At 44.4% G+C, this 14,067-nt stretch overlaps 1 protein-coding gene across 1 annotated transcript in view; it reads right to left on the minus strand.

The window, feature by feature from the left end:
* LOC120916435 (heat shock cognate 71 kDa protein-like) overlaps positions 1–14,067 on the minus strand; it is a 57,939-nt gene that overhangs the window by 18,844 nt on the left and 25,028 nt on the right. Inside the window, exons 2-4 of the mRNA XM_040327402.1 lie at positions 11,873–12,084; positions 11,333–11,538; positions 2,603–2,755 (exon numbers count right to left, since the gene is read on the minus strand). Of these exons, the coding sequence (XP_040183336.1) occupies positions 2,603–2,755; positions 11,333–11,538; positions 11,873–12,077 (564 nt within the window). The 5' untranslated portion in view covers positions 12,078–12,084. The remainder of the gene's footprint in view (positions 1–2,602; positions 2,756–11,332; positions 11,539–11,872; positions 12,085–14,067) is intronic.

Raw genomic sequence — 14,067 nt, forward strand, 5'->3', positions numbered from 1 at the left:
CAAGGCAAGTTTCTCCATTGCCGTCGAGGAAAAAGAAGACATGCTCTCTTTTTGGCTTGACAGGATCCTCGACAGTTTCCTCGTTGAAAAATGTACACACGACTGGTTTCCTCGGCAAAAAAAAAATCCCAGCAAGTTTCTTGCTGGTTTTTGCCGAGAAACTCGGTCGAGTGTACAAGGCCTCAGGTAAGTGGAAATCTTAACCTGGCTTGGGAGGGAGGAACCAACAGGAAGGGAAGATTTAAGGAAAGAAAGAGAGGGGAGGAAAGGGAGAGGGAGAGGGAAGGGGAAAAGAAAAAAAAAATATATATATTTTTTTTTATGTTCAACTATTCTAAGATTAAACCAACACCTTCGGTTTATTTCTTTATTGGGGGAGATTTTTCCAACAGAATCTTTGAAATTTAGTCCAAATTTAACATAATTTGAAATTAGGATCAACTCTACTCACATCCTTGTGAAACTGTGGGGTTGATTTATTAAAAAAGGAGAATGCAAAATCTGGTGCAGCTGTGCATGGTAGCCAATCAGCTTCCAGGTTTTTTGTTTGGCAAATCTTAATTGAACAAACTGAAGTTAGAAGCTGATTGGCTACCATGCAGAGCTGCAATAGATTTAGCATTCTTCAGTTTTAGTGAATCAACCCCTGTCTGTCTGTCTGTAAATTCCTTGAATTGTTGTATCAGGAGGCCGAAGCCGCGGCCTTTCCTAATGTTATGGCCGCGGGCCCGCGGCTTCGGCCCAGCTCCAGAGCCACGGCCATAACATTAGGAAAGGCCCGCGGCTTCGGCCTAGCTCTGGAGCCGCGGCCATAACATTAGGAAAGGCCGCGGCTTCGGCCTAGCTCCGGAGCCGCGGCCATCTTGGTACACCCGGCGGCGGCCCTCCTCTGTTTACACTCACAGAGGAGGAGGAGCCCGCACTCGTGGAACACACCGCTACACACACCGGGAGTCCTACTACTGGGGATGTCTGTCTGCACCGAGAGGGGGGGTCTGTCTGCACTGAGAGAGGGGGGTCTGTCTGCACCGAGAGAGGAAGGGTCCGTCTGCATCGAGAGAGGGGGGGTCCGTCTGCACCGAGAGGGGGGGTCTGTCTGCACTGAGAGAGGGGGGTCTGTCTGCACCGAGAGAGGAGGGGTCCGTCTGCATCGAGAGAGGGGGGGTCCGTCTGCACCGAGAGAGGGGGGGGTCCGTCTGCACCGAGACAGGGGGGGGTCCGTCTGCACCGAGAGAGGGGGGTCCATCTGCACCGAGAGAGGGGGGTCCGTCTGCACCGAGAGAGGGGGGTCTGTCTGCACCGAGAAGGGGGGGATTTGTCTGCACCGACAAGGGGGGAGTCTGTCTGCACCGAGAAGGGGGTGGAGAAGTGGATATTACAGTGGGGGGGGAGATGTGGATATTACAGTGGGGGGGGGAGATGTGGATATTACAGTGGGGGGGGGGGAGATGTGGATATTACAGTGGGGGAGAATTTCTTTTTTTGCCGATCCGAAAAATGATCCGATCCGTGACTCCTGATCCGAACCGTGAGTTTTTTGATCTGTTGCACCCCTAGACAAAACCAATCGTTAGTAGGCACGACCGTCGGTTAAAAAACCCACGCACGCATTAAACTTAGTTTTTTCAGCACGTCGTTGTGTTTTACGATCGTTTTTTGAACTGATGGTGTGTAGGCACATCGGACCATCAGTCAGCTTCATCGGTTAACCTAAGACAACGGTCCTTCAGACCGTTATCCTCTGGCTAACCTATCGTGTGTACGAGGCCTTAAGAATCTGATCAGCATTTTACATTTTTACCTTATATACAACACTTCTGAGAAATCCTGACATCCATTGTACAGTGGATAAATGTGATCAGTAGATAGCCAATCATTCAAAGGATTATGGGCCAGATTCACAGAAGAGATACGATGGCGTTTCTCTGAAACGCCGTCGTATCTTTCAGAGTATCTATGCGACTGATTCATAGAACCAGTTACGCATAGATAGCCCTTAGATCCGACAGGTGTCACCGTCGGATCTTAGGATGCAGTACCTCGGCCGCCGCTGGGTGGAGTTCGCGTCGTATTCCAGCATCGGGTATGCAAATGAGGTTTTACGGCAATCCACAACGGTTTTTCGCGTTCGTTACGTCGTTGCTAGTCTAGTTTCCCATCGCAAAGTTAGTCGTTGTTTTACCTGCCCTAACTTTACACAGCCCATGTTAAAGTATGGCCGTCGTTCCCGCGTCGATTAAAAAAAAAATAATCTTGCGTAAGACGTCAGGGAATACGAAAGTACGCTATGCACGTCGCCCTTCGAAAAAATGACGTCACTTCGCGCAAAGCACGGCGGGAATTTCAAAACGGAGCATGCGCAGTAGGTCCGGCGCGGGAGCGCGCCTAATTTAAATGGCACACGCCCCTTTGAATTACGCCGGCGTAAGTTTTCACGCAAGTGCTTGGTGAATCAGGCACTTGCGATGAAAACTTGCGGTGGTGTAATGTATATACGATACGTTACGCCGCCGCGATTCTACGTGAATCTGGCCCTATGTACCTAATAGCTGTATAATGACAAAATTGTATCCAATATCTAGGCTGATGTCACGGCTCTTACCTTCTTGTCCAAACCATAGGCTATGGCAGCTGCAGTTGGCTCATTGATGATACGAAGGACGTTGAGACCAGAGATGGTTCCAGCGTCTTTAGTTGCCTGTCTCTGGGAATCATTGAAGTAAGCCGGAACAGTGACTACTGCATTAGTGATTGTCTAAAGAGAAAAAAGAATATCAGATTCAGGGCACCAAAGCATTTGAAAAATCGGATGTATGCATTGATTCTGTGCTGTCTATATACTGTAGTATTGACCTGTAGTAAGGTAAGGCATAGGAGATACTAATAAACTATTAGACTTACATAAACTAATAAAAGATACAAGTATAAAAACAGCTTAGTTACCAAAGGCGTGCGCACGGGTGTGCCGGGCGTGCCTGGGCACACCCTAATCATTCCCCATGTGCATCGCTCTGCCTGCCCTGCCAGTTCTGTATGGGTTCCCAGCAGCAGAGAGAGGAGCCCAACTCACAAATTCATTGTTTATGTGCCTGGTGGGACTGAAAGAGGACTATCTAACCACTTTCCGGTGTAGGCGGAGTGATCTACGGCACTGCGGATGGATCCTGATATATACACACACGCAGGGCAGCCATCATACATTTTGGGGCCCCTTACACAGCTTTAGGCAGCGCCCGCCTGAAGCAGAGCCCTATTTTCTGCCACGAGATGATAAGCGGGGGGGTGGTAACGAAAGTGTCATCTCTTCTCTCTCCTAAGCGGGACGGGGGGGGCTGACAAACAAAACAAAGTCAAGTCAAGTCTTCTCTTCTCTCTCCTGCCACGAGTTGCTAAAGTCAGACGAAAGAAAAAAATAAAAATTAAATACGGGGGGGGGGGGGGGTGGGTCCCTGCCGCAAGTTGCTATAGGTGGGGGGGCCATCGGGCCCCTTACAGGTGTAATGCCTGTACCCCCCTGGCGGCCCTGCACACACGTGTGTGTTTGAGCTTTGGGGTAATGTAATAGGCTGCACACACCTATGTTAGTTACTGTCCGGCCTAAAGAGATTAGTAAAGTTTAATACCTTTTCTTGCATTTAGGGTAAACTTGTAAAAAAATGCATTGGTTGAGGTTTAATTCAGTGAAAGCTTGTCATAATTGCAATATGCATTTGTAATTTGGATTTGGCCGACGATTTGAAATCACCAAGTCAAAATGGGGCCTTAGGCTGCATTCACACTTGAGCGTTTTGTCGCCTGAAGCGCGACGCTCAAATACGCTAGAGGGGAAAAAATACATTATACCCTATGGAGATGGTTCACATCTGCACGACGATACGCCTGACGCCGAACGACTGAAGCTCAAACAAGTTCTGGACCCTTTTTTGTCACGCGTTTCGGGCGGTTTGGGCGTATTTGAGCGTTTCCATTTCCCATAGAAAGTAATGGAAACGCTCGATTCAAGCGACTAGCGCGACAACGAGCGTTTGCTACGGGTGTTTCGTCGCTTTAGTCAATAGAACTTGTCACCCAGGCAGAAGATTAAAAAAATCTACCAACATAGCAACAAGTGATGAAAAGATGATAATTTTTCCTATTGGCTAAAATAAAAAACTTGGAAATACAAAAACGTCGGACACCACTGTATGCAAACGCGCAAATAAGCATGAATACGCGTGACAAAACGCTGGAAAAAAACGCCCAAAAAACGACCGAGCGACCAACGCTCAGGTGTGAATGCAGCCTAAGAACTGTTCTTTGAGTCTACCCTCCCACCACTGTTGGTCAGCCTATAAAAATAAATTTTGTGTGCCAATCACCCCCTCCAGTACACTATACATGGCAGTGGTGGCTGGTGGAATATTTTTTTGGTGGGGCGGCAACCCACGCCACCCCCCGCACTTACCCGATCTAGGTTGCGGGCAGCGCTTCCTCTGGGTGGTGGCTTTTCCTGCTTCTCCTCCTCCTCGGCGGCCAAAAGGATCGCTTCTCCTCTTGGCCAATCGGGTCTCAGGACCGGATTCCCGATTGGCTGGGAGGAGAGTCAGGGACACAATAGCTATTGTCACACAACTGGGTGGGCTCAGGGCTCCCCAAGCCCACCCTTTTTTTAAGCCAATTAGATCCTCAGGCTCTAATCATGTGCTTCGGAAAAAAAACATTGGAATCCATGTGTCCAGTGCCCTGCATGTAGATTAGGGGACGGACGCATGGATTAGGGAGGCGGCGCCCCTGCCCCCTATATGAACATAGTATAAATGCATCAACTCTATTTATATTGTTGCGAGAAATCTACAGTACTACGAGACTACAGTTGGGGGGGCGGGGGGAGTAAAGTAGAGGAATATTTACCTTGTTGTTCACTTTCCCAACAGCCGGTGCTCTTTACTGATCTTCTTCAGCCTCAGTATCTAGGGTGGGTCCTGCATTGTAGGTGACGATGTTGGCAAGGAAGCAACCACATGACCAATGAAGAGCAGCTGGAGCATAAGTATCCCTTGGTTTCATATCCCGCCTCCAGACTGAAAGGCATTTAATCCTTACTATAAGAGGGGGGGCACACAAAATGTATTTATGGATGGCAGACAGGAGTTCAGCTTTAAATATGAATTCCAGGTATGGCAAAGTTTACATTGTTACATTGGTCCAGCTTGGACCGATGTAAGTATGTACAGTGTGTGCCATCAGTGTTAATTTCATCAACAAAAATATTTTCGTCATAATATTCATTAGCAGCATTTTTCCAGTGATGAAAACGAAATTAAAATTACTCCAAATTTTCTAAATTCTTCAAAAACAATTCAAACTTTCATCAACGAATGAAAACGGAACGGAACTTTGAGGGAGGGACGTTTTACTTATAAAGACCGTATATACCGGCTAAGTCTGTGTCTGATTAGTTTGTTCAATCCCTAATGCCAAAAATAATAACATGTTATTCGATATAATGAGTTTGGTGGAAATCAGTTTAGCTGAAAATTCTAGAGAAATTCTTAAATAATGCATTACAATTTGACTAAACCCAATAGATTTTAGTTGAACTAAAATGTACTGCAAAGGTTAAAAGTTTACATCTGGATTAGGCGAAATTTTACACGGCTAAAAGTTTACATCTGGATTAGGCAAAATTGAAATGTTATTTGACGTGTCATTTTTTTTAACTCTATTACCAACGTACCCGTCTAGAGGAAAAGAGATTTCACCTCCAAATACGGAAAGGTTTTTTCACAGTAAGAGCTGTGAAAATGTGGAACAGACTCCCTCCAGAGGTGGTTCTGGCCAGCTCAGTAGATTGCTTTAAGAAAGGCCTGGATTCTTTCCTAAATGTACAGAATATAACTGAGTACTAAGATTTGTAGGTAAAGTTGATCCAGGGTAAATCCGATTGCCTCTCGGGGGATCAGGAAGGAATTTTTTCCCCTGCTGTAGCAAATTGGATCATGCTCTGCTGGGGTTTTTTGCCTTCCTCTGGATCAACTGTGGGTATGGAGTTGGGTGTATAGGATTGTACTGTGTTTTTTTTTTTTTTTGTGGTTGAACTGGATGGACTTGTGTCTTTTTTCAACCTGACTTACTATGTAACTATGGTATGAGATAAAGGTACACTCTTCATTCACGCTTCTCAGTTCCCTTTATATACTGTATGTATGTTGCTTCCTGAATTTTCGGGATGCTTTTGCTCATATCAGTTGAACACTATCCATTTGGATATGTTTTATTATATAGTCTTTTTTTTTTTTTTTTACTGTTGGCCAACTTCATCTATACATGTTATCCAATGATGTTTAAGCATCACGTGCCACTTTTCATTTCTCATATTTGATGTATTTTGTAAAATGTGAAAAAAATATATAAAAAAAAACAAAGTACTGCAGATTTTAGTCAACTAAAATACGACTAAAATTAGAACAATTCAGATGACTTAAAGCGGAGTTCCACCCAAAAGTGGAACTTCTGCTTTAAGCACTCCTCAACCCTTTACATGCCACATTTGGCATGTAATTTTTTTTAGGGGGGGGGAGTGGGGGCTTTGGTAGGAGTTGGACTTCCTGTCCCACTTCCTCCTTCCGCCCAGGGACCGCCTAGGCGACTCCTCCTCTCGCCTTGGGCGGCCCCTCCCTTTAGGCGATCTCCTGGGACATGTGACAGGTCCCAGGAGATTGTCTGTCCAGTCATAGAGCGCAGCGCGACTTGCGCAAGCGTGGAGAGTGCCCAGCCATGAAGCCGAAAGCTGTCACGGCCGGGTGCCCACATTGTGAACGGAGGCACCGGTGGAGAGGCGGGGAGAGGAGCGGAGCTCCGGGCGGCCGTGTCGATGGACCGTGTAGCAGGTAAGTGTCTGTTTATTAAAAGCCAGCAGCTACACTTTTTGTAGCTGCTGACTTTTAATAAACATACAAATTGGCTGGAACTCCCCTTTAACTAAAATACGACTAAAATTAGAACAATTCAGATGACTTAAAGTGGAGTTCCACCCTTTAAGCACACCTCACCCCCTTACATGCCACATTTGACATGTAATTTTTTTTAGGGGGGGGGGTGGGGGCTTTGGTAGGAGTGGGACTTCCTGTCCCACTTTCTCCTTTCGCCCAGGGACCGCCTAGGCGACTCCTTCTCTCGCCTTGGACGGCCCCTCCCTTTAGGCGATCTCCTGGGACATGTGACAGGTCCCAGGAGATTGTCTGTCCAGTCATAGAGCGCAGCACGACTTGCGCAAGCCGGAGAGTGCCCGGCCATGAAGCCGAGAGCTGTCACGGCCGGGTGCCCACACTATGAATGGAGGTGCCGGCAGAGAGGGGGGGAGAGGAGCGGAGCTCCGGGCGGCCATGTCGATGGACCGTGGAGCAGGTGTCTGTTTATTAAAAGTCAGCAGCTACACTTTTTGTAGCTGCTGACTTTTAATAAACAGTAAGAAACTGGAACTCCGCTTTAACTACTTCCCGACCTGCCGCTGCAGTTCTACGGCGGCAGATCGGCCCCCCTGCGCGAGAGCCTGTACAATAACGTCGGCTCTCTCTGCGGCCACTAGGGGCGTGTGCGCGCCACCGGAGGCGCGCGCGCCCCCCGCTCATTCGTGACTCCCGTGCAGGTGCCCGGCAGGCACGATCGCCGCCGGGCACCCGCGATTGCTTGTTACAGAGCGGGGACCGGAAGCTGTGTGTGTAAACACAGAGCTCCCGGTCCTGTCAGGGGGAGAAATGCCTGACCGTCTGTTCATACAATGTATGAACAGCGATCAGTCATTTCCCCTAGTGAGTCCACCCCCCCTACAGTTAGAACACACCCAGGTAACATACTTAACCCCTTCCCCGCCCCCTAGTGTTAACCCCTTCACTGCCAGTGACATTTTTATAGTAATCCAATGCATTTTTATAGCACTGATCGCTATAAAAATGCCAATGGTCCCAAAAATGTGTCAAAAGTGTCCGAAGTGTCCCCCATAAGGTCGCAGTACCAAAAAAAATCGCTGATCGACGCCATTACTAGTAAAAAAAAAAATATTAATAAAAATGCCATATAACTATGCCCTATTTTGTAAACGCTATAACATTTGCGCAAACCAATCAATAAACGTTTATTGCATTTTGTTTTTACGAAAAATATGTAGAAGAATACGTATCGACCTAAACTGAGGAAAAAAAATGTTTTTTTATATATATTTTTGGGGGATGTTTATTATGGTAAAAAGTAAAAAATATTAATTTTTTTCAAAATTGTCGCTCTATTTTTGTTTATAGCGCAAAAACTAAAAACCGCAGAGGTGATCAAATACCACCAAAAGAAAGCTCTATTTGTGGGGGAAAAAGGACGCCAATTTTGTTTGGGAGCCACGTCGCACGACCGTGCAATTGTCAGTTAAAGCGTCGCAGTCCCGAATCGCAAAAAGTGCTCTGGTCTTTGACCAGCAATATGGTCCGGGGGTTAAGTGGTTAAGTACGATTAAAACTAAAATGGCAGTCAAAAGATTATAACTGAATTTAAATTGAAATTTGATGTCAAAATGAACATAACTATGTCAAATTTGCCATACCTGGAATTCAGCTTTATTTGCCAATAAGAGGCATTGCCAAGCTCAACTTGTACAGGGAAAACGGATAGGCATAGAAGCTCATCTGTCTGCTTGATCTGATGATTTTTACTGAAAATAATCTCTGCTTATGCAATTTTTTTATCCTCCGTTCAGCCTGAATTAATGGATTTGCTTTAAATGTACAATTCTTCATTTTTAGAAAAGGTGAGAAATGGAACAGGGTCAATGCTACTATTTGGTAGATTTTGATAGATGGCATGGTCTGTGCATTTACATGCCAAGAATTAAAACAATCATTAACTTTTCAGGTGGTTGGAAACACTGAATTACTCATTGGGTTTAATTTATTAGGTAAATAGACTGTGCACTTTGCAAAGTGCAATAGCTCCAAAGCTTGGTAAATGAGGTAAAGCTTCACTTTGCAAAGAATACCCAATCATATGCAAGAGAAAAAAAAATGTTTTTGCTTGCACATGATTGGATGATGAAAGACAGCAGAGCTTCTGCACATTTAGTAAATTCTGGAGCAACTGCACTTTGTAAAGTACAAAATCTTTTAGTAAATCAACCCCATTGTGTACTTAAAAGGTGTATTGGAGTCGACTGACAGCTCTTTTTCTCCTAGGTTTTCCTTACAAAAAAATAAATATAGGCTAAGGAACAGAAATGCCATGTCGCCTTTAAATGTCCATAGTGACATTTTATTTAAAATCACCATAGAAAAGTCTATGGTTTGATTTACTAAAGGCAAATAGACTGTGCAGTTGCACTCTGCACGAGCAGTTGCTCCAGAGCTTAGTAAATCAGTGATCAGAAGCTCTGTTGACTTCTGTCATCCAATCATGTGCAAGCAAAAATGTTATTTATTTTATTTTCCTTGTTCGTGATTGGGTATTCTTTGCTAATTAAAGCTTTACTTCATTTACTAAGCTCCGGAGCAACTGCACTTTGCAAATCTATTTGCCTTTAGTAAATCAACCTCAATGTGTTTCGGTGGGTTTGCGAGACTTTCCCTTTCTTCGAGGCTATAAATATATAAAACTGTAAATATAATCAATATTAAAATATTAATAAAAAAAATCACAAGTAACATAATTTGTTTCACATCACACGATATGTTAACAATTATTTATCAATTAAATATAATTATAAATCAATTATAGATTTAAATGTAGATATATTTGGTCCATTTACGAGAGGGCTATTTCTTGTTTCATCCATTAATTAATGTGTTGATTAATGGTGATTCATAGAATCTTATATTTACAGCCTGTATAATTTGTAGTTAATTACTCGTAATTGGATACACTATGATTAGAGACGATTCTATGAGTCATCTTTAATTAACTAATGTAATCTTTATTATGATATATAGATGATACAAGACATAACCCTCTTTTGAACAGAGTATATTTGAGTTTTAAATCTACAAAAATTGTATAATATTTTTAATTTATAATTTTTATTATATTTTCTTTAAAATAGTTCTTTAAAATAAATATATATATATATATATATATATATATATATATATATATATATATATATATATATATATATATATATATATATATATATATATGTCTTATCTTTGTTTGTTAATTTTTATAATAGTATTTTAATATCATTCAGATAAGACATTGGATTATTTTCATGGATTTTTATATTTACAGTATACAAAAGGGAAGCCCTAACATATCCCATTGGATGTTGGATTTTCCTTGGCAATTATAAATAAATTATCATTCTGGACTTTTATACATGGAGTGGAGCTTCTATTTCTAAGCTTTCTTTTGTCTCATCTAAAATGTATCCAAAAATTCTGTATTAAAGAATACAGACTACACAATTCTTATTAGAAGTAGTCATAGACCTCACATTTTGGTTGGCATGCAGACATGAGCTGATGGTCATAAAAGGTGGTCATAGACTTCAGATTTTGATAGGACATGGGATCATGAATTGGGTCTTTTTTGCCAATTACAAGCATAAAAATGTTTGCTTGCACCAAAAAAGCTTTGTTTGCATATATTCTAGAGCAGTGGTGTGCAAACTGTGGCCCCAGGGCCGAATGCGGCCTTTTGCTTGCCTTTATCCGGCCCTTGGGGTTCTATTCCTCCCACTGATGACACTACTCTGCCATCTGACACTGACAACGGGCCACCATTTCTCCCACTGACACCAGTAATGGGTCCCTATTCCTCCCTTTAATGACCACGATGGGCCACTATTCCTCCTAATACCAAATGTGGCAATATTTACTCCCACTGATGCCAGGAAAATTTTAATCCCACTGGTCAAAGTCCAGCCCCCCTAGAGTCTGAAGGACAATAAACCGACCCTTTGTTTAGAAAGTTTGGAGACCCCTGTTCTAGAGGAAGGAGACAGAGCCAGAGGGGGACACTGCCCATCCATATTTTATTGCTCCCTTGCAATAGATCTGAAAGAGCAGTTAGCCGAAGCAGGTCTACCGCTCCCAGATGCCCCGTACACACGTACAGGTTTACCGCCTGACTTTTTATTGCCGGGAAAACCGAGGGGAAAGTCGAGAACCGGCTCAGCAGCTTTTTCCCCCTACACAGGGCCAGTTTTCCTGCCATGAGAGCTTTGGTAGGGAATCCCGGCCATGTGTATCCTCCCCCACAGGCTTTCCCCATAGGAAAACTGCCAGGCTAAAAACCGCCTAAGAATCCCGGCGGGAAAACTGGTCGTGTGTACAAGGCTATAGACTTGACATGTTACCGTTAGTATTAGTAAACTTACTTTTCCTAGGTAGGCCTCAGAGATCTCTTTCATTTTGGTAAGAACCATAGATGAGACTTCTTCAGGATAGAAGGTCTTTGTCTCTCCTTTATATTCTACCTGAACCTTGGGTCTACCACCATCATTTATTACATTAAAAGGCCAGTGCTTCATGTCAGACTGGACAACGGTGTCATCGAAACGTCGGCCAATCAAACGCTTGGCATCTGTAATACAAACAAGTCTGATATCAGTGGCATGTTACATTAAATATTCCACATAACTACAATTGCCCATTTAAAAAAATCTTTAATTGCTCGAAAAGTAACCCTAGAAAAAGGTACAAGCTTCCAACCAACAGCTATTCCAACTAACAGAATTTCACTCAGCTTCCTTACCGATTTTTAGAAGACCTTCTCAGTTGTTATCTGAGACAATTACATGACTGCAAGAAGTTTTTGAGAGGATCTAAAATTTTACTTAGTAAGAACCTAGACAAATCCAAGAGACAACGTGCTGCAATTGTATGTGAGATGATGACTCAACAGAACTCAGGCTTACCAAAAACAGTATTAGTTGGGTTCATGGCTACTTGGTTCTTTGCTGCATCCCCAATAAGTCGCTCTGTGTCCGTGAAGGCCACATAGCTTGGGGTGGTACGGTTTCCTTGGTCATTCGCAATAATCTCCACTTTTCCATGCTGGAAAACACCTACGCATGAGTAGGTGGTGCCAAGATCAATGCCTACTGCTGGACCCTTAGACATGTTGTCTCTGTAAAAATAACACAAACAAATTAGGAAGTTATGATGTGTGCACAGAATTGTATTTTATTTTTTTAACACACAGCAACATTAAGAGCAACACGGGTATGTAAAGTTCAACAGATAGCAATCTGAGCCAAGCCATTATTTTTATAATAGATGTTTGACCAGGAGGGTGAAATGCGTGGATGCTGTAACACGTAGCAACCCCACTGGGCCATCGCTACATTCATAATCGATTAGTTGTTGATTAAGTGATTTGTTGTTTCGGCCCTAATGATGGGGCATAATACTTCCCAAGGATGCCACCTATGTGGCCCGATGACACCAATGATGGGGCACAATTCCTCTGAATGACACCAACAAGGGGGCCCAATGACACCAATTATGGGGACAATTCCTACCAATGATACCAATCATGGGGGATTGTATACTCCCACTGACGATGGGACATTTTGTACTCCCGATGGCCACATTCCGGCCCCCCTAAAGTCCCTGTGTTCAGAAAGTTTGGAGACCCCTGCTCTATAACAAATGTAGCTCCCTGGAGTTTAGTCAGGGATCTCCTCACAAATTACCTGCCAAGAGTGGTTGTCTTGGTCGATTGATAGAGATCTATTGATTTCTCCCTAAGCTTGGCCTTGTTGCACTTTTCTCTTCTACCACTAGGTGGCCAGGTACTTGGTGGTACTAGATATGAAAAGGGCAACGCAAGGTCAATATATGGGTATGTGGGTGTTCCAGCCAATGGCCAGGGGTTTTCTTTGATCCCTTGGCCTGCTGGGAGAGCCTATATATTTGGATGAGGTCAGGTGATCTGTGTTCTGTGCCATCCGGACTGCCGTCTGGGTGGACATATGCCATCTGTCCCGGGCTGCTAGGTTGGAGATTGGGCCTATCCCGGAGGCATCTGGCTGCCAGGCTGTCTGAAGGCCTATCCAGAAATAAGAGGGGCAGCGCAGGGTTGGGACTGCGGCTTGCAGTCCAACCAAAAGTGACGGTTCTCTCGGCTGGAGAACTTGTCAGTGGTCGGAGGTAGAAGGAAAGTTGTCACCATGAAGGGACCACAGTGAGTAACTGAAGCAAGTACCGGAATCATATTCTCACGGAACGGGCATGGTGGAAATCGGGAAACTTCAGGTGGTGATCAAGTCAGTGACCCAACCAGCGGAGGAAATGATTGCAGAGCAGCCTTGTGTGTCAAGCCAGGGACTGAGCCGGTTAGTAGGGGTGACGCATGAGAAGTGTCTGGAATGCCAAGCTAGGGACCCAGCAGAGAAGTGGGGAAGACGCTTGAGGGGATGACACTGCCAACCTTGGAGGAGCTCAAGGGATTCATAGGTCTAGTGAATCAGTGGGTCTAGTGAGAGACCAGGAGCTCAGTATTGAAGAACTACAAGGAGCAGTTGTAGGGGATCTGAAAGAACAGATACGTTTGAGTTAGGAACTGTTACCATAGGAGACACCAACCCTGCACATGCAGAAGTGGCACCTTGCTGGGGCCTTTCCCCGTACAGCTGTTCTCCTATTGAAGTCTCAGAGTCTGACAATTGAGTTTGCAACTATCTCAGGGTGTCCTGGCCCTAACCCTCTTTCCCACAAAATATATAAAAGGACTGTTAAAATAAATAAAACCTCTTTTACATCCAAGAAGTGTCTGGTGCCCAATGACTTTCACCATCTTTGCACCCACTATGGCCTGGATTCACAAAACACTTACGCCGACGTATCTCGAGGGACGCCGCGTAAGTGTAAGTATGCGCCGTCGTATCTGTGCCCACAAAACTAGATACGCCTGAAAATAGGCCTCATCCGACCGACGTAACTTTCCTACGCCGGCGTATCATTGGCGCATATTTACGCTGGCCACAAGTGGTACTCCCATTGATTTCCTATTCACCTATGCAAATGAGGGAGATACGCCGATTCACGAACGTACTTGCGCCTGGCGCATAATATACGCGGTTTGCGTAAGTCGTACGTCCGGCGTAAA

This window comes from Rana temporaria, chromosome 10 (assembly GCF_905171775.1).
Source record: "Rana temporaria chromosome 10, aRanTem1.1, whole genome shotgun sequence".
In the NCBI taxonomy this organism is placed as follows: domain Eukaryota; kingdom Metazoa; phylum Chordata; class Amphibia; order Anura; family Ranidae; genus Rana; species Rana temporaria.